Below are 19,701 nucleotides of genomic sequence, written 5' to 3'. Positions count from 1 at the left end.
GCGCAGTGATACAGAATGAGTGTTCTGTCCCAGAGTGTGGGATGTACTCACAAGGGGCTGAGTCATCTCCGTGAGCCTCGGTTTACCCATCTGTCACAAGCTTGTATTTTTATATCCTCACCCGAGCGATGCTTGTCTTTCCCACTGGGATGTCAGCCCCCCACAAGCCGGGGCCTCTCAGCTTTGTGTCCACCGTGTCTCCAACGCCTGTCGGGCCACCTGGACGCAGCTGGTGCTCAGGAAACACTGTAGAGAGGAGGGCAGCAGAAAGGGCGGATGTCCGGGCAAATGTAACAGGCTAGACCAGGCTGTTTTTCTCCTCGTAGGCTCTTTCATATACATAAATGATGCTTCAAAGAAAACGTAGAACACTCTGACGGGGTTTCAGTTATATAGATGGAACATGTAAGAATTCCACTTGGAAGAGCAAGTTTTAATTCTGAGTAGATTATTTAAATTTAAATATGTATTTTGAATTCCCTGGGGCAACCACTGAGTGTGACATAAAAACATATAGAACAGCACTCCCCAGAACATAGAACAGCCCTCCTCTGGAACATAGAACAGCCCTCCACTGGAACATAGAACGGCCCTCCGCGGAACATAGAACAGCCCTCCACGGAACATAGAACAGCCCTCCACTGGAACATAGAACGGCCCTCCGCGGAACATAGAACAGCCCTCCGCGGAACATAGAACAGCCCTCCCGGGAACATAGAACAGCCCTCCACGGAACATAGAACAGCCCTCCCCGGGAATATAGAACAGCCCTCCCCGGGAATATAGAACAGCCCTCCGCGGAACATAGAACAGCCCTCCGCGGAACATAGAACGGCCTTCCCCGGGAACATAGAACGGCCCTCCGCGGGAACACAGAGCGGCCCTCTGCGGGAACACGGAGCGGCGCTCCTCTGGAACACGGAACGGCGCTCTGCGGAACACGGAACGGCCCTCCGCTGGAACACAGAACGGCGCTCCGCGGAACACAGAATGGCACTCCGGAACATAGAACAGCCCTCCGTTGGAACATAGAACAGCCCTCCGTTGGAACATAGAACAGCCCTCCCTTGGAACATAGACCAGCCCTCCGCAGAACATAGAACAGCCCTCCGTGGAACATAGAACAGCCCTCCTGGGAACATAGAACAGCCCTCCGCGGGAACATAGAACGGCCCTCCGCGGGANCATAGAACGGCCCTCCGCGGAACATAGAACGGCACTCCGGAACATAGAACGGCCCTCCGCGGAACATAGAACGGCACTCCGGAACATAGAACGGCCCTCCGCGGAACATAGAACGGCACTCCAGAACATAGAACGGCACTCCGGAACATAGAACGGCCCTCCTCTGGAACACAGAACGGCACTCCTCTGGAACATAGAACAGAACATAGAACGGCACTCCGGAACATAGAACGGCACTCCGGAACATAGAACGGCACTCCTCTGGAACACAGAACGGCACTCCTCTGGAACATAGAACGGAACATAGAACGGCACTCCGGAACATAGAACGGCAGTCTGCGGAACACAGAACGGCACTCCTCTGGAACATAGAACGGCACTCCGGAACATAGAATGGCATTCCACTGGAACATAGAACGGCACTCCGCGGGAACATAGAACGGCACTCCATGGAACACAGAACGGCACTCTGCGGCACATAGAACAGCACTCCGCAGAGTATAGAACAGCACTCTGTGGATACATTAAAATTGAAAACCAGGCTGGGCGTGGTGGCTTCCGCCTGTAATCCCAGCAGGCTGAGGTGTGCAGATCACCTGAGGTCAGGAGTCTGAGACCAGCCTGGTCAACATGGTGAAACCCCATCTCTACTAAAAATACAAAAGTTAACCAGCTGTGGTGATACACGCCTGTAATCCCAGCTACTAAGGAGGCTGAAGTGTGAGAATTGCTTGAACCCAGGAAGTGGAGGTTGCAGTGAGCCGAGATCGCGCCATTGCACTCCAGCCTGGGCAACAGAGTGAGACTCCATCTCAAAAACAAAACAAAACAAAATGAACAAAAAGAGACAACAAAAAACAAAAAGAGGCAGGAAAGGGGAGATCAAATAATGAAAATGGGAGGGAACTAACAGAAGCCAAATCATAAAGTGGCAGACCTAAATAAAACTTAGTGATATTTACATGAAACATGATTCCTGTGCAGATCACTGTTTTGTTTTGTTTTGTTTTGTTTTGTTTTGAGATAGGATCTCACTCTCTCACCCAGGCTGGAGTGCAGTGCATTCCTAGGCTCACTGCAGCCTTGACCTCCTGGGCTCAAGCCATCCTCCTGCCTGAGCCCCAGTCCCCTGAGAAGCTGGGACTACAGGTGTTTGCCACCACACTTGGAAAATTTTTTGTATTTTTAGTAGATATGGGGTTTTGCCATATTGCTAGGCTGGTCTCAAACTTCAGGACTCAAGCAATCCACCCACCTCGGCCTCCCAAAGTGCTGGGATTACAGGTGTGAGCTGCCACACCTGGCCTCTGTACCGATCCCTTTGAATCTAACATTTAATCTCATTCTTGCAACAACCTAGGAAGGACGGTGCTTTTTGCTGCCATTCAATAAACGTGAAACCTGAGGTTCAGAGGTACCTAACTCGCCCCAGGGCACAAAGCCCGTACACGTTGGAAATGGCATTGAACACAGGTCCAGCTGATAGGATTCCCTCCACCTGGCTGGCCAAAATCGCGGGCTCACAGCCGGAACCACTGGGGCATGACAGAAACTGTGTGTGAGAAAAATAACGCTCCCAAAGCAGCATGGGATGAGTGCTGCCGCCCCCGCGTGTCCGGGATTCATCAGGGCCAGAGGAGAAGGAGGGAGGCTTTAGGATCAAAGGCTGATTAAGACTCAGGAAAATCTCTCTCTCTCTTTTTTTCTTTTTTTCCCAAAGGAACTCCTAACGATCCTTTTTTTCCCAGTTTGAGAAACTAAAATACTTTGGCTGAAATAGACTTCACTGAATTCGCATGACTGTTTTCCACGTTCATTCTCATTCTGAATGAGTGTGACTTCTGTGGCTGGGGCACAGAGTCGTGATGCCATGAAAACAAACAGCTTTAAAGACCTTGTCTTTCTCGCTTTTGAAGACGTGGGTTCTGTGAGTGCTTGCGTTCTTTCCGCCAGGTGCCGGGTGAAAGGAAATCATGTGTACATAAATGCTTCATTATTTCTACCATGCACAGCAGATCCCACTAATGTGACATTCAAAGTGTCGCCGTTAACTCCTGTTAGGGGAAATTGCTTTTTCCTTAATTTCTTCGCTCAGGCAAGGCGGCATCCAAAGCAGAGGACAAGTCCACCTTTGATCTGACGTTGAGGAGATAATTCAGTTTGCTCCAGGTTTGTTCGTTCCGTGTCACATCCGAGATTTTCCCTGGGAAAGCGGCACCCTGACATTTGTAGGCAGCTTAAGCGCTGGCGTGAATGTCGACAGCCGGCTATAAATATCGCTGCTTTAAAAATAAATCCTGCCACAGGCAGAGTGTTTCAGACAGGCATTTTTGGCCGTGGTGTAGTCCTGAGTCCTTTTCAGATGTGAAGCCTCCCCATGAATGACAGCGTGTGCCCTGGGAAGGTCCCTGCGCGGGGAAGCGGAAGTCTGGTGCCAGGCTGTGGTGGGATTCTGTCTTTGGGCGAAACGTGGGGTTTTCAGACTCCCTTTGGGAGTCCCCGAGCCCTTTGTGCTCCCAGGAACAGAGAGAATCCCAGTTGCTTGTGGAAGTCGTGCGAATGAAAGTACAGTTGCCCCCGAGGAGAAGTGCAGATGGCTGTGCCCCAGCCGTGTGACAGAGGCACGGTGTGCATGGTGGCCTGAGAACTCTGGAAGGAAGGAGGCGGAGTGACTTCGGGGCACTGCAGAAAAGGTTCTCATGTGTACTCCTTGCAGAGAGTCCCAGCAAATATCAGCACATCCCACAAATATGAGAGAGGTCCTGGAGGAGGCCTCTTAGACAACAGAGAGCGGAGACAGTGGAGAGAGTGTGAGCTGGGCTCACTAGGTGCAAATCCTGGCTTGAGCCTTTACTAGCTGGGCAAACTTGAACACGTTACTCAACCTCTCTGGGCCTTGGTTTCCTTCTCTGTAAATGGGAATGAAAATATCGCCTGCTTCAAGGGTTGTTGTGCAGATTAAATGGGTGATATGTGTTCAGTACTTAGCATAACAGTACTTCTAGAACTTAGTAATCTTCAGATATGTTTAGGTAAGCATGTGGAGGCTGATGTCTGGAGCCGGGCTGGGTCTCAGGCAGGTTCTCTGGGAAAACTGTGCCAGCAGTGTGCATACAGGAATAAGAACACCATTTTCCCACCAGTTGTAGGTGGTGACCTATGATAAACACTAACGTGGGTTTGGATTGTTGCCACACACAGGGCTCGGGAGCTGCTGTGCAGCCCGTTTCCTACTTTGCTCCCCACCCTCCCACTGAACTCTGACCACATCTCCCTCTTTTATGGTGTGGCTGAGTTCCAGGGTGAGTTGGCATTTGGCCTCTGTTTTAGTCCTGTGGACTGGCCGGTAAGCCGAGAGGTTTACTGCAGCCCCACCTTGGCTGGTTCTGTTGCTGAACGCACAGGTCTCAGCCTTCACACCACAGGTGCCCTGCAGACGAGGTTATTTTCCTTGAATAAGGTTGTTTATGGCCAGTGACTTTTATCTTAGGACCTTGTTTCCTGGCCCTTGGAGAGAAATGGCAGCTGGAACTTACCAAACCTGCCTTTGCCCCTGTGATACTATAACTCTTGAGGTAAACCGAGCATGTCTATCCCCTCCCCCATCTCCCTGTACCCCAACTTATACTTCTGCTGCCGATTCATTAAAGTAGCTGTCAGCCCAGGGTTGTCTGACAGCTGGGACCAGAACAAGCTTTCCTACTTGGGAAGAAGCATCAAAACTGTTTATTTTTTTATAGGAAAGTTTCAAGCAAACTAAGGGATAGTAAAAAATCCAAGCTAAATTGTAGGTAAGTAAACAAAAACATTATCAGATTGTACATTTTCCTGGACAGATTTATTTTCTGCTTTGTAGGTAGGTAGCAAAATCAACATTTCAGTGAGTTTTTTTTTTTAACTTAAAATTGTTACAGTAAGTCTATGAAGCAGGTTTGAATTTAGTTATAACAACTCAAGTGAAAGGGACAACACAGAAACAGTTGTTGAAACAGAACAACCCCCCTCAAAATTACTTAATTCACTTTTCTTTTTTTTCTTTTCTTTTCTTTTTTTTTTTTTGAGATGGAGTCTCGCTCTGTCGCCAGGCTGCAGTGCAGTGGCTGGATGTCAGCTCACTGTAACCTCTGCCTCCCGGGTTCGAGCAGTTCCCCTTCTTCACCCTCCGGAGTAGCTGGGACTACAGGTGTCCGCCACCACGCCTGGCTAATTTTTTGTATTTTTAGGAGAGATGGGGTTTCACCATGTTGGCCAGGATGGTCTCGATCTCCTGACCTCGTGATCTGCCCACCTCGGCCTCCCAAAGTGCTTAATTCACTTTTAAGGCGCTCATTTTGAAAGAGGGATAGAAATGTGTCATCAGTTTGGAGTTGGTTTCATCCTTTTCCTTCAGTCTACCAGTCAGACTTCAGTCAAAAAGCAGGAGCCAGCCAAGGTATTTCAAATGGAGGGACATTAATACAGGGGATTGGTGACACACGGGATGGAAGAGCTAATAAGCCAAATGGCTGCATCGTGAAGCTGGCATCACCTCTAAGGCTGAAGGGACAATGGGGGTGATGCAATCTCAGTCAGGAGCAGAGACCATGGATTAGAGACGGACAGGAAATGGAGCCACTACCAGAGACAACTCAGAAGGCAGAAAAAGAGGGAGAAATCCCTGGCTTCCCTCCCGCCGATGCTGCCTATTGACTGACCACCCGGAAACAGAGGGCAAGGGCGTCTGGGAAGTTTAGCTCTTTCTGATATTGAGCAAAACAAGAGAAGGAGAGAGAGTAGATCTGAGAGCCGTGAGGCAGTTGATTGGCATACCAAGGTGAGATCTAGGCTGGGGTGCAGGGTTACCCAAAGCCAACTTGTCGTGGGATTCCATCCTGCCCTCATCCAAGTGTACACATGCTGAGATTCCCACTATTCTATCCGATGCGTGTTGCTTTTATGTAGGCTGTAAAAGCAGGCAAAGCACAGTCTACCAGTTGTTTCCATTATTTCAGAGACAAAGGTAAAAGTTACATGACGACATGGTAAAATATAGGACATGAAAGAATTTAATTGTTTAGTTGTCTGCATTCACGTGGGCTCTTAGCTATCCCAGGGTCATTCAGAAATCCCTGCCAGGGATGTTTAAGCTCAACTCCCCATGCTAGCCGTAAGTTCTCTAGGAGTCACCTCTCTGGAACTTTCCAGAAAGCAGAGCCAAGAGCCCGTCTCTGCAGAATCCACCAGTGTCTATACATGCATTGGTTCTTCTCAGCGAATCTGTCTGCCTCTGGTGAAGCATTGTATTTCTGCAGATTAAAAGGGAAGTCTGGTCTCAGTTTCTCACAGTAACCCCTCTGCACGCTGTCTTCTTGATTCCCTGTATCTCTGCAGACCAAAGCCCAGGGGAGTCCCCAGTTTCTGCTCTTCCCTGATCCATCTCTCATCCTCCCCGAGGCAGTGAGCACAGAAAGGAGCCCTTAGGATGGGAAGTGGGAGGGGAATGGAGGAGAAATAGAGGGTCCGTGATAGAAAGAAACATTGGTTAATATCTCAGCCTTGCAACACTGATTTTTCCATAGATGTTTCAACAGAGACATGCACACTGGCTACATTTAGAAAAGTAACGCTGTGCAGAATGAATCAGTATGTCCTCATGCCAGGATGGATGGATATATTTAGCATGTCCGTGTGTTTGTGAGCCTTGTCTATTTCTCTGTTTTTGGTTACTTCGTAGACCTCACTAATATTAAACTCACGGCCCCCACCACCCCCTGACCGAGCTATCTTTTCCCCCACCATCCACCTAACACCACGAATTTCAGCCTTTGCAGCCAATATCTCTCCTATTTTTGGCTTACATTTTTTTTCGCCATCCACTTCACTCTCCCCTCCTCAGTCTCAAAGCCCATCTCCAAGAGAGGTTTTATTATAGCCGCGTGACTAACTCTGCCAGTGCGACGGCCTCCAGGGGAACCAGCTTACGTCTCTGGTTCACAGTTTTGACTGTGGGTTTGGTGAAATGTGGAATCTTTGGTAGTGAGGATCCAACCTTCTCTAGGCTCCTCAAGTGTTAAAGTCTGGTTTCGCGACAGCCACGGGATGGATCCTCCACTCATAATCATTGCTTTAATTCCACTTAGAAAATGTGAATTAGACTCCTGCTGCCTGTGGAGTGCGCACACGGAAGTGGAGCCATTTCTAGTCCAGTTGAGAAAGTGAGAATCACATGAAATTAATCAGAATAGTACAAAGCAGGTTACAGGATTGCTGCAGAGTCAAGTTGGAGGCTGTGAGGGATGGAGAGGGGGGAGTGTGGGCTGGGGGCATGGGAAAGATGTTCTAGGTGAGAGGCCTCACCTTTGCTATCATTGATTCTGCCTCACCACATGTCAGAGGCTGTTCTGGGCTGGGGGTGCACCAGCAGACAGGGAAGTAAGTCCTGTAATCCTGTGGTTCTCATGGACAAGGGTAGGGAGTGGGATGGAAAGGATGACATAAAATAAACATGTAAATAAAATAATCTCTGGTCACTGGTCAGGACACTTGCCACGTCTTTGTCCATTTTGTGTTGCTATAAAGAGATATCTGAGACTGGGCAATTTGTAAAGAAAAGAAGCATATTTGTCTCACAGGTCTGCAGGCTGTACAAGCATGGCACCAGCGTCTGCGCAGCTTCTGGTGAGGCCTCAGGAAGCTTCCAGACATGGCAGAAGGCAAAGTGGGAGCAGGTGTACCACATGGTGAGCGAGGTAGCAAGAGACAGGGAGGCAGAGCCAGGCTCCCTTAAACAACCAGCTCTCCAGTGAACTCAGAGTAAGAACTCACTTATCACTATGTGGAGGGCACCAAGCCATTCATGAGGGCTACGCCCCCATGACCCAGACCCCTCCCACCAGGCTCCACCTCCAACACAGGGATCACATTTCAACACGAGGTTTGGAGGGAACACATCCTAAACCCCATCATGCCATGAAGGGCTGGCCGTGTGGTGGTGCAGGGACAAGCATGTTGGGCAGCAGGAGTGGCACTTGCTAAGACCTGGAGTTGGGGATGACCTTGACGTGGTCATGGACCTGAGCAGAAGCCAGTGTGGCAAAAGCATAGTGAGGAAGGGGCAGAGGCGGGAGGTGAGGGCAGAGAAGAGGTTGGATCACAGGGGAGCCTGTTGGCTGCAGCCGGAAGTTTGGATTTGGTACCCGGTGCAGTTGGCAGCCTTTGTGCTGTTGAAGGAGAATGGCTGTGGGGCAATCTCTGGTGCAGCCTGTGGCTCTGGAGAAGCAGGAAATCAAGGATGACTCTCAGCTTTGCATCTGGAGGAGCTGAGGGGATGATGGTGTCCTTGGCCGAGATGGCACAGCTTGGGGAGGGAACTTGTTTGAGGAAGAAAATCAAGAATTCTATTTCGGACAGGCTAAATTTGAGCTTCCTCCCGTACATCCATGTGGGGATAATGAGTAGGCAGTTGGGTATGAGTTGGGAGGGCGGGGGGATGAAGGGTTCATTTGGAATTATGTGGCAATTATAACCTCAAAGCTGGCTAAGATCACCTAAGGAACGGTATAAATAGAGCCGGGGCCCCTCCAGGATTTAGAGATCAGCGGGAGGTCATTGCGGAGGTCAGGGAGGGAGACCAGGTCAGTGCGGCCCACGGGGGCCAGAGTCCAGGGCGTGTCCAGGAGGAGCAGCCCTGGCGTCAGGTGCTGCTGAGGGATTTGGTCCAGTCAGGGCAGGAAAGTGGCCATGGGCTTGGGCCGCAGGGACTCCTCGGCTGCCTTACTGGGAGAATCTCAGCCAAGTGACATGAGGGAGGCTGACTGGAAGGGCTGGAAGAGCGCATGGGAGGGGAGGCCGTAGGGGACTGAACAGAACCCATCCTGTAAGGAGTTTTGTTGAGACGGGAAGCAGATACATGGGCAGTGGCTGGAGGGGGATGAGGACTTTGCAGAAACAGGTAAGATTTGGAGAGATGGATGCTGAAGCCAAAACAAGCCCCAGCAAACCGTGTCCTCCCAGCCATGGCATCTGTGATGAAACTGAGGCTGTCCTCAAGGGCTGAGTGCTTCTCCCACTCACACCTTTCTGACAGCCGCTTCGTATGGACTTGGCTCATTAACCGTAGAAATACAAAGGCTTCTTCACTGCACTTGTTTCCATCCATCTGATCTATAAACCCTCGTCTCACTGGCACCCCAAAGCAAGAGCCCAGCACACCATCTGCCACCCCTTTCTCCTCGGCGACTCTGAGGCCGCGGGGCCACGCCCTGAGCTTTTCGGTGCCTGGCGAATCTACCTGGCGAGTCCTGGCGGGGAAGGTGGTGCCCTCTCGCCAACAACTTCCTGCCCAGAGATGAATAAAGATGATACAGGCTGCCTTTGGCAGTGCCCCCTTCCAAAATAAAGAGAAGCACAACATTAGCCAGAATTAAGCCCAAATGGCAGAATTAAGCAGCTGCACAATCGGCCACCCAGGCCAGGTGGGCCACGAGGGAGTCGAAAGCTGCTTCTTTGCCCCGGCCCCCGTAGTGCTCCAAGATGACAGTGGCTGGTGTAAGTCATCTCAACCCAGAAGCGGGGCAGTGGCTGGGAGCAGACTGGCCATGAGTTCCGACCTTCTCATGGGCCATGTTCCGGCTGTGGCTTTCAGCCCTTGCTCAGCTTCCCTGAGTCCATTTCTCTGCTGGGAAGCAGTGACCACAGCACCCACCCAACCCTCAGCCTTAAATGAGACAGTGCCTGGGCAGGCATCGTGCCCTGCATATAGTAGGTGCTTAATAAATGGCAGCGGCCACATTCCGATTTCTCACTGTCATTTTACCAATGCGGCTGTAGCTGTCCGTCGTCCTGTTGGTACAGCCGTGGTTGCCCTGTGAGTCCCTCCCTCCCACCCTGGTGTTTAGGTGGCGTCAACAGGACTATACACGTCCAGTGGGAAAGGGTTTCTCCTCTTGAGACTAAAACATAACACAGAGAACTTAATAGATGTCAGGTACTATAGCTCAGGTAAAATTCAAAACACCTCTATGAAGTAGGTGTTAATTAATAATTAACATTAGTTATTTCGTTAATTACTAAATGAAAAAGAATAGTGTTGAAAAATTAATCCAAAAGACCAGAGAAGTTAAGTAACTACTCTAAGGCCACACAGCGGGCCAGTATCAGAGCTGGTATTTGAGCCCAGGTGTTCAGGCTTTTTAATGGATTTTGCTGATGTGAAAAGCTGGAAGCACCTTTTCCCCAACCTTCCCTGCCAGCCCCTGATGTGGGGAGTGTGGAGAGCCCCAGGGGTTGTGAGGAGGCCCATGCAGCTGGAGAAGGGGGTGGCGGGGACAGCAGTGGGACTGAGCTCTGAGAGGCCACGGGGGTGGCAGTGTGAGGATTTGGCATCTGTGCCGAGTGACCTGTTGTGGGGACAGGGACACAGCGGGGCAAGGTGCCTGCTCATGTTCTGTGGGGAGGAACACACAGCAGGCAAGGGAGCCAGCCAGGGTGTTGGGGGTGGGGGTGCTCAGGAGGAAACTACGGCAGGTGGAGAATGTGGCATGTCCAGGAGGGGCTGGGCGGCCACCAGGCTTCACTGTGAAGTGGCATTTGGGCAAAGGCTGGAAGGCGAGAGTCGGGCTGGCAGGGAGAGCAACGCGTGCGAAGGTCCGGAGGTGGGCACGGGTCTGCTCTCTGGAAACAGAACGCCAGGGTGTCACAGTGGGGCGTGAGAGGCAGGCAGGTGGCCCTGGGACAGCACCCCGCTTTACTCCCCACCGAGGGGCCCTGAGCTGGGATGGGACATGGAGTCAGGGGTCCACTTCGGGGGGCGTCGGGCTCCTTCCGGCCAAGGACACCTGAGTGACAGTCGCCGGCAGGCTCTGTAGAGACGTTTCTTCTCCAGTCCGTCCTTCCCACGGGACGTTGTCCATCAGCGAGCCAGTGTCTGGGGGGACTTTTGGGGGCTTTCCAGGAGCTGCAGAAGCCCTCGCAGCCCCTGTTAGTGGCATGGCTCAGGGACACATCTAGGTGGGGTAGGGGCTCCGGGCACCGTGTCCAGGTGGGGACGGGGGCTCTGGGCACCGTGTCTAGGTGAGGGTGGAGGCTCTGGGCACTGTGCTGTCCTGCCTTCCACCCACAGCTGCGTGGGGCTCTGTCTCTGGTTTGGGCCGTTGTTTAGAACCATCTTGGTGGGGGGCTTCCCTGGCCCTCTCAGCTGATGGGCCAGACCCCAGCTGGACTGCAGCTCCCATCCCCTTTTATTATAAAAAATAAAAGTGTATATATATATATATATTTTTTTTTTGAGACAGAGTCTCTCTCTGTCACCCAGGCTGGAGTGCAGTGGCCGGATCTCAGCTCACTGCAAGCTCTGCCTTCTGGGTTTACGCCATTCTCCTGCCTCAGCCTCCCGAGTAGCTGGGACTACAGGCGCCCGCCACTGCGCCCGGCTAGTTTTTTGTATTTTTTAGTAGAGACGGAGTTTCACCGTGTTAGCCAGGATCGTCTCGATCTCCTGACGTCATGATCCACCCATCTTGGCCTCCCAAAGTGCTGGGATTACAGGTTTGAGCCACCGCGTCCGGCCAAAAGTATATTTTTAAACAGTTTATTTTTTCTATTTTTCCCCTTTTATTTAATTTTTTACAATTTTTGTGGCTGCATAGTAGGTGCATGCATTTGTGAACTGGGCTTTATTTGTTCATAACCCTTAGGACCACCCGACCCTACGGTTCTTAGGACTGCCTGACCCCGCGGTCACCATGCTTAGGACTGCTGACCCGTGTCCACACACACAGTTGGTGTATTTGGATGAGGTCTGTCCCCTCCCCTGCAGAATGTGAGCTCCAAGAGAGCCGGTTTTGTTTTGCTGTTGTTTTGCGTTGCTGTAGCCTTCAGAATCCAGCAGGGTGCCTGACACAAAACATAGTGCTTGTTAAATATTTGTTGAGTGAGTGAGTGAGCGAGTTCTCCTGGTGGAATGTGGCTGAGATCTCCTCCTCATATCAGATTGAGGCAGGTGTTGGGATGTAGGAAATGGCCACTCCTGGAAATCCAGGACCTCGGATGTCATTTGGGTGCTTCTGCCCCCTCCATGCCACACTTGGACCCTTCTCGTTTCATCCATCTGCCTTCATGCTCTGCCCCCACCCTTGGGGTGTTCTCGCATGAAGACATGGTTGTCCTGTTCCGTGTCCCCAGCTTCTTGGCATCTAGTAGGTGCTCAATAAATGTCAGTCCGATGAACGAATATCTGGGAGAAGCAATGAATGAATAAATGGAGTAGAAATAGTCCTGTCTGCAGCTGGAAGCCCCACAGGGAGGGCCTCATGCGGGTCTGCAGAGACTGGCCATCCTGAGGACCTCCGGGACCCTCATGAGGAAACCCGACCCCAGAGGAAGGCCACACTGCACCGACGTGGCAGCAGGGTTTGGGGAAGAGTTCCCAGAGCTTCTCAGGAGCCCGGGGAATTCCTGGCATCTCTCAGGGCTTTGTCGGTTTGTCCGTCTTGGTGGCTTGTCCCCGTCCTCCTAAAAACACCCTGCAATGTGTGCCGCTGGTTTGCACTCACAGTGAACTGGTGGCGGGCGGCGGGGAAGCCGAGGCTCTTGGAAAGAGACCATTAGAAATGGCGAGGCCCAAACGGGCTGACGGCCCAGCGGGGCAGGGAGAGCCTTGTGCCAAGGTGGATCTCGGGAGGACTGTGCAGCGAATACCCAGGGCTCCCTCCTGGGAGGGCCAGGCCTGCCCGGGCTCAGAACTGGAGTGAACGTGGGAAGATACAAGCACAGTGTTTCCCTGGGACCCATCTGGCCCCAGCGTGAACCGGCGATGGCCACTGACTGCGGCGTCCGTGTTTCCTGGGGTTGGTTCATGTTCTGGGGAATTCCATTTCCTCAGGATCCCGGGTTCTTGTGAGAGTTCCCATAGCAGCAGTGAAACCCCCAGATGTCTGTGGGGGTGCAGGGTAGTTACAGCTTCCGAGTTCACTGGAAGCCTCTTCTGGAGACAGCAGAGAGGATGCCGAGGTTATTCAGCTGAAAAAGGTGGATGAACCGGCACGTGAGGCCTCCGGGCCTGAAACACGGGCCGGGAGGAGGACTTCACTTTTTAAACACACACAAAATATCCCACCAACCACAGCGCTTTGCAGAATGAAAAGTGGAGGCCTTCCCCATCCTCAGTTAAAGTGATTCCGTTTCAAGGTATTTCCCAGAAGAAAGGAGCTTTCGGTGGCAGCAGGTAGAGCTACCTTTGTAATCGGCCTGTCTGCCTCTTCCCGCGGGGCCCCACACCCCTCCCCCAGAGCCTGGGTGCCCCCTGCCCTCACCGCCTGCCAGTCTCAGCAGGGACTCCCTCGCCTCCCCACTGCCAGGCTCCTCTTTCCAGCTTAGGCTGAGTCGGCAGCGGCCTCAGGAAACCATGCTAATCTTCTTTTGTGTCCGACCTCATGACTTGCGAAGGCTACAGGCCTTTAAGACTCCGAAACTAAATAAAAATGAGTAAAAGGTGGTAGGGCACGGTGGCTCATGCCTGTAATCCCAGCACTTTGGGAGGCCTAGGCAGGTGGATCCCCTGAGGTCAGGAGTTTGAGACCAGCCTGACCAACATGGTGAAACCCCATCTGTACTAAAAATACAAAAATTAGCCAGGCATGGTGGTGGGCACCTGTAATCCCAGCTGGTAGGGAGGCTGAGGCACGACAATAGCTTGAATCCAGGAGGCAGAGGCTACAATGTGCCAAGATCCTGCCACTGCACTCCAGCCTGGGTGACAGAGCAAGACTCCATCTCAAAGAAATAAAAATGAAAAATAAATAAAAATGAGTAAAAGATTAAAAATCAATAGAATTGTAAAATAATAAATACATTAAAATAATGAATAAATGACCAACCAGTTCCAGCCCAGGAGGGAAGTCCCCCATGCCCCGCTGGGCCAGGCACCCTATTGCTTTAGGACCTGGGTCATCTGTGTGGCCCTCGGATGTCAGGAGATGCAGGGGGGCAAGTCCGTGGGGCAGCGGCCATCGGGGGTGTGCACCCTCAGAAGGGGCAGCTCCCACTCCCTTCTCAGTCCTTTTCTGGAGGCATGCATGGCCAACTCTTCCCATTTTTGAAAGAATCTGGACTTTTATATAAAAGACCCAGATTTTAAAATGTTGACCACGAAGTCACCACACACACACACACACACATACACACACACACACACACATACACATGAATGAAAGGAAATGACAGTGAAATTGCAGCATTTTGTAGCTGGTTGTCCAAGCCCCCGGGAGTGGCTTGGGGGGCCCAGGAAATGTTTTCTGTGACTGTTCCCAGTGTGACTGCCCGCCCGCTGTGGCCTTTTCTACCCAATGTCATTTCCCATGCAATGGTGACTCTGGGCCTATGAGACCTGTCAGAGGGGAGGGACGGGCACACCGAGGGCGAGTAGGTGAGAGTCAAACCCTGGTACTGGGGATTTAGCGCTGTCCCTCCAAGCAGGACAGACAGATTGTCAGGAGGAGGGGACAGAGCCAGGAATACGGCTCCTGCTCTCTGCTCCAGAAAATGGGCCTGGCCGATGGGGGCCACCTTGCAACCTTTCCAGAGGGGGTAGGTGAAGGAATTTGGACTCCTGGGTCTGAGTGCTCTGGTTCACCGGAGTCGGCAGTCAGGACCAGAGCCTGAGGTTTGGAAGCACCCGGAAGGGTGTGGACTCTGGGTTTGCATTCCGAACGGGTGTCCACTTCCCAGGTGTGTGATGGCAAAGATGACGTCCTGTGCCTCAGTTTCCCTCTCTGTAGAATGAGGCTACTTACAGAACCTACCTCGTAGGCTTATGATGGGGATATATGACTTAAATGCAGATAAAACCTTGAACCAGTGCTGGGCACATAGGACAACATCAGTAAGCCTTTGCTGTTACATACAAAGGACCTGGGCAAAAAAGGCAGAGGAGGGAGATTAAGTTTTTCAAAACAAGCAAAAAGAGGAAAGTCACCTTTGCATGAGAACAGGGTTCTGCTCAAATGCTGGCTGCATTCGGAACCTGAGGAGGAGAAGTGGCAGGTGGAGGGTTTGTTCATGTCACGGCTCCCCCATCGGGAGGGCCGCCTCTGGAAGCACGGAGGTGGGTGCCCCGCGGGGTGGCGAAGGGCTGCTCTGGAGTGACTGGGCTGAGTCAGAGCCCGCTCGGTGCAGGGTATAGGGTGCATGCCCGTGGGCACAGGCTGCCCTGCTCAGCCAGGCCTCTCTCTGTCCCCACAGCATATGCGAGAGGCGGCTGAACGGCGGCAGCAGCTGGAGTTGGAGCATGAGCAGGCCCTGGCTGTTCTCAGCGCCAAGCAGCAGGAAATTGACCTTCTGCAGAAGGTAAGTGGCAGGCAGCCGGGTGCGGCATGTGAGGCAAGGAGTCTGCGGGTGGGCCGGGGACCCCCGGTGTGGTGGAACGGCCGACCTGCAGCCTCAGCTCCCAGGCCTCTTCCTCTCTCTCCTTGCACAGAAGGATTCAGAGTCATTTCTGCTTTCCTGCTCTGGTGTTTCTTAAGTAGACCTGTGTTCATGTTTTATAAAGGAAAAGCGGATGCAAAGCTCTAACCTCTGATGCTGGTGAGGTTGTAGGAAAAGCACATGCATAGAGATGGCTGGCAGGGTATGAATTGCTTTCACGTCTGGGAAAAGCAACGTGCAGCATCCGTTTAAACTAAAAGTGCACACAGAGGGTGACCCTGCCACCTCCATCCTGAACCTCCATCCTGGACGATACCCTGCAAGGAATACAGGAACTAGTTCAAAAGGAGTTCTGTTTTCTTGCAGTGCTGCTGTGTGGCAGTGGGGATGGGGATTGGACCCAACTGATGCCCACCTAAGGGTGATGGCGTGTGCACCGTGGTCCAGCCACACCAGGTGCCATGTGATGTCAGTGAAAAGGATCATGGTGGTGTGATTCTGCTGTCTTGAGGCTGTTTGCATGACGTGTTATCAAGTGAGAAAACTGAATTGCAGAGCAGTATTTATAGCATGATCCCAGTAAGAAAGGAAAAAGGGAAGATGAGACAGAAAGGAAAAGAAATCAGGAGAGAAAGGAGAGAGGCACCAGGGAAGGAGGGAAGGAAGGACTGAGTGATTTGGGATTTTTACCTCCTGGGCACCTGTGATGGGTCTGGGGGCTGAGACAGGTAACCTCACCCCCACTCCAGTCCTCAGCCACGGCCCTGCTGTCTCTAGCCAAATAGCTAGGAGGGTGGTACTCCTGGAGCCTATGGGCTTGGGGTGCCCCCAGGAAGAAATCAGAAGGTGGGGACTTGTGAACAGTTCTCATCTCATTTCCTTCCGGAGCCCAGTGTCCCCACCCAGTCCTGCCCTCTCCTCCCGGCAGGGCAGCCACCCCTATGGCCAGAGTGCAGCTGGCTGGTCTGCAGCCTCCCGCCCGGCGCCGGCTGGGATGGGCCACTCCTCTGCCCTCTGTGGCCCCTCCACCCATCTGACAGCTTCTCCAGGCCTTGGATCTCAAAATAAAGGACTCACAGTCATTCACCCAGCCTGGGTGGCGATAGGAATCTGTCAGAGCAGTGTTTCTTCTCCAGAGTTTATTAGCAGAGCTTGTTGGAACAGGTAGATAAGTTCTGATGCCATTTCTCTAATCATTTAGCACGAGATCGTATTAAGGATAGATTTCATTAAGCCAGCGCTGATGGGGCCTTCACAGCCCTTATTACCTGTCATAATAAGGTGGCAGGTACCCGGAGCAGCAATATTTCATTAGATGTTATCCGCAAGGGATATTGCTGGGACACAGGCAGGAATATTACTTTTATCTTCTCCTGCCATGTCTCAAGGACCTTTCCCGTGGCTGGGCGACACCTGATGGTAGCTGCATTCATTCATCGCCACTCCAGAAGCCACGTCCCCAGGCGGGGACCGTCTGAGACAGATAATCAGTCTGTAGAAACACAGAGACTGTCCAGGAAGGGACAGGATGTCTCCTCTCAACAGAACATTCTCTAGGAGCCTGGAGTTATATTTACTAAGCATTTGATGCCAAAGAGAATGACCTGGAACCAACTCCGTTATTCTGCGTCCGTGATCTCTTTTGTGTACCGTCCCATTCTCTTGGAGTTCTTTATCCTTGGGACTCACCGTTGTCTCTATTTTGGATACACTGATGCTTCATCAGTGGGGCGGGGGGCAGAGGGAGAGAAACTGGATGACATATGAATGGGCCGATTTTGTAATTTCTAGAGGCTTTAATGTAGTTTTTAGCGTGAGAAGAGAAAGGCCAACTCTTGAGTGGAATGAGATCCGGGACTTCTTTCCGGAGCGCATCTTCGCGTTCAGTTTCCGCCGTGGGTGGTCATTGCGCTGCACTTGTGACCGGCTCCCTCGTGCTGTCATTCACCAAGTGTCGGCCGTCTGCCCCTCCAAGCAGCCACTCAGCTGCTGTTCCAGAAGCAGGAACACAGCCGCGAGTGGGACACAGCTCTGCCCTCCCAGGCTAAAAAAGAAAGGTGAACAAGTCAATGAAAAAGCGAGTAAGCCCAGATGATGGCGAGGAGTGAAGGGAGTTGAGAGGATGGAGTGGCAGGTTGACGGGGCTGTGACTTTAGATATAGGTGACAGTTCAAGGAGCAGATGACGCCCACCACGCCGAGGGCTGGGGCGGGAGTGTGCGAGGGTTAGGGAGCAGTGCACACACGGGTCCCCTTGGGAACCAGCCCAGAGTATCCAGGGAAGAGGAGGAAGGCCGGGTGGCTGGGGTGCAGCCAGGGACGGGACAGGGGTTGAATTTGGGCCTGAGGCACAGAGCTGGAGCGCTTGCCCCACCAGGCAGTGGTGCCTCCACCATGAGGCATGGATCAGCTGAAGACTGGCCCTCATCTCCCTACCAAGATAAAAGTCACCAGTCGTCTTTGAACTATCCAAGGCCCAAAGATGATTCTGATGAGGGTGCCGTGGAGGCGTCTCAAAGAAGCAACCTCTTCTGTCTTTCTGCAACCCCAGCTCTTTCTTGAACCTGCTGTCACGGGACCCCACCCTCAGCAAGTGGCTTTTGTTAATGTCACCCATGTGTGGGCTTACAGTCCAGTGGGTAGTCCTCTGTCCTTGTTTTCTTTGACCCAGGGGCCCAGTTTGAGTTTATGGCCTCCAAGGACATCACCCTCTCCTGGTTTCCTTCTGCACACCAACCCCCCTACACATCACAGGTGACCCCAAGACTCAGTCCTCAAGCCGCATCCCTTTCAGTCTACACTCACTGTCTCGTGCCCTCGAGTAGATGCGTGGGTTTCAGCACCACCTCTGCGTGGTAACTCCCGGATTTAGACCTGGAAGCCAGATGACGCCACTGCGCCCCAATTCCCTTACTCACTCTCTGCTTGACACCACTGCTTGGGTGGCCTCGGACGCCACATCCCATGTGGAATTCCCCTCTGTCCTCACCAGCACCTACACTTCTGCTGAACTCCTTGAGCTCTGTAACCGCAGCATTTCCCGTTTCTGTACAGCTCTCCCTTTCCCTGGAGCTGATTGCCTTTTTTATTTACTTGTTGTCTTCCTTATCTGTGTACCCATCATTCCTTGGCTCCCCCGTTCCCTGCTGGAGCTGTAAAATTCCTCTCAGGAAAGTCTCAGTCCTCTGGGGAACTTCTGATTCCATTTTCCCCTTGGAGACACCTGCCTGGAGCCTCTTCCTTCAGTCCGGGTCCCGGAAATGCCCCTCCCCACCGTCTGGGGGTCTCCTCCCTGCCTCTTTGTGCTTTCATCCTCAGCTTCCTCGATCCTATAATGTTGTTTTTCTTGATGTGCAATGTGAGGCAGGAGTTTATTTTTCCTGAAATAGTGGTGCATTTTGCCATATTTTGCGGTACTTGGAGATTCCTTTGTGGGATCAGCCTCACCTCCAGACCTGACCACCCCTGAGAAGGTGCTGGACATTCAGGCGTCTGATATTGGGCCCACATCCCAGCACATTGTCCAGGGGCACCTTTCTCCCAGGCAGCTCCACCTGTCCTCCTGCCCCGCATGGCAGTCGGGAGAAGCACGTGAGGTCATGTGAAAGGGAGAGCATTTGTTAAATCGGAGAAATAAGCGCATGGGTGAATGACGAATGAGTGATGAAACTGCTCAGGGCTCTCCTCCCAGAAGCCAGAGATCCTGAGCTCACGCTGCAGCCCTCATCTCTGGGAGCTGAGCAGAGACACAGTTTAAAAAGGCAAAAGACAGCCAAGCCAGGACCCATGCTGTCTGCTGGCAACCACAGGCTCTCCCGGGAGACGTGTGCTTCCTGGAGACTGGGAGCAAGAGCTCATTCACAAATCCCTGCGTCCATTCACTTCATTCACTCAGCAGACGCTTACGGAGCGTCTCGTGTCAGCAAAGTCCCAGCAACACAGCAAGGAGTGGGGCGGTGTGAGAACAGGCTGTGAGTGGCCACGACGATGGTAGACACGACTCTGAGCACAAATCTGCTGCTGCAGCGTGCCCGGAGTGCAGGCGTGGCCTCCTTTGAGCCGAACCACCTCTGCTGCTCCCCACGCTGCGGCTGCTCCCCACACTGCAGCTGCTCCC

General features: G+C 52.4%; 1 protein-coding gene across 9 annotated transcripts in view; it reads left to right on the top strand.

Moving 5' to 3' along the window:
* The window catches only part of RIMBP2 (RIMS binding protein 2), a 319,920-nt gene that overhangs the window by 222,032 nt on the left and 78,187 nt on the right, over positions 1–19,701 (top strand). For all 9 annotated transcript variants that reach the window (XM_025402095.1, XM_025402100.1, XM_025402097.1 and 6 more), the window contains one exon: positions 15,403–15,507. In XM_025402095.1, coding sequence (XP_025257880.1) covers positions 15,406–15,507 — 102 coding nt within the window. In that variant the 5' untranslated portion in view covers positions 15,403–15,405. The remainder of the gene's footprint in view (positions 1–15,402; positions 15,508–19,701) is intronic.

This window comes from Theropithecus gelada, chromosome 11 (genome assembly GCF_003255815.1).
Source record: "Theropithecus gelada isolate Dixy chromosome 11, Tgel_1.0, whole genome shotgun sequence".
NCBI classification, from domain to species: Eukaryota; Metazoa; Chordata; class Mammalia; order Primates; family Cercopithecidae; genus Theropithecus; species Theropithecus gelada.
Note: the sequence above shows the minus strand (reverse complement) of the source record. Positions and strands in the feature narration are given on the sequence as shown.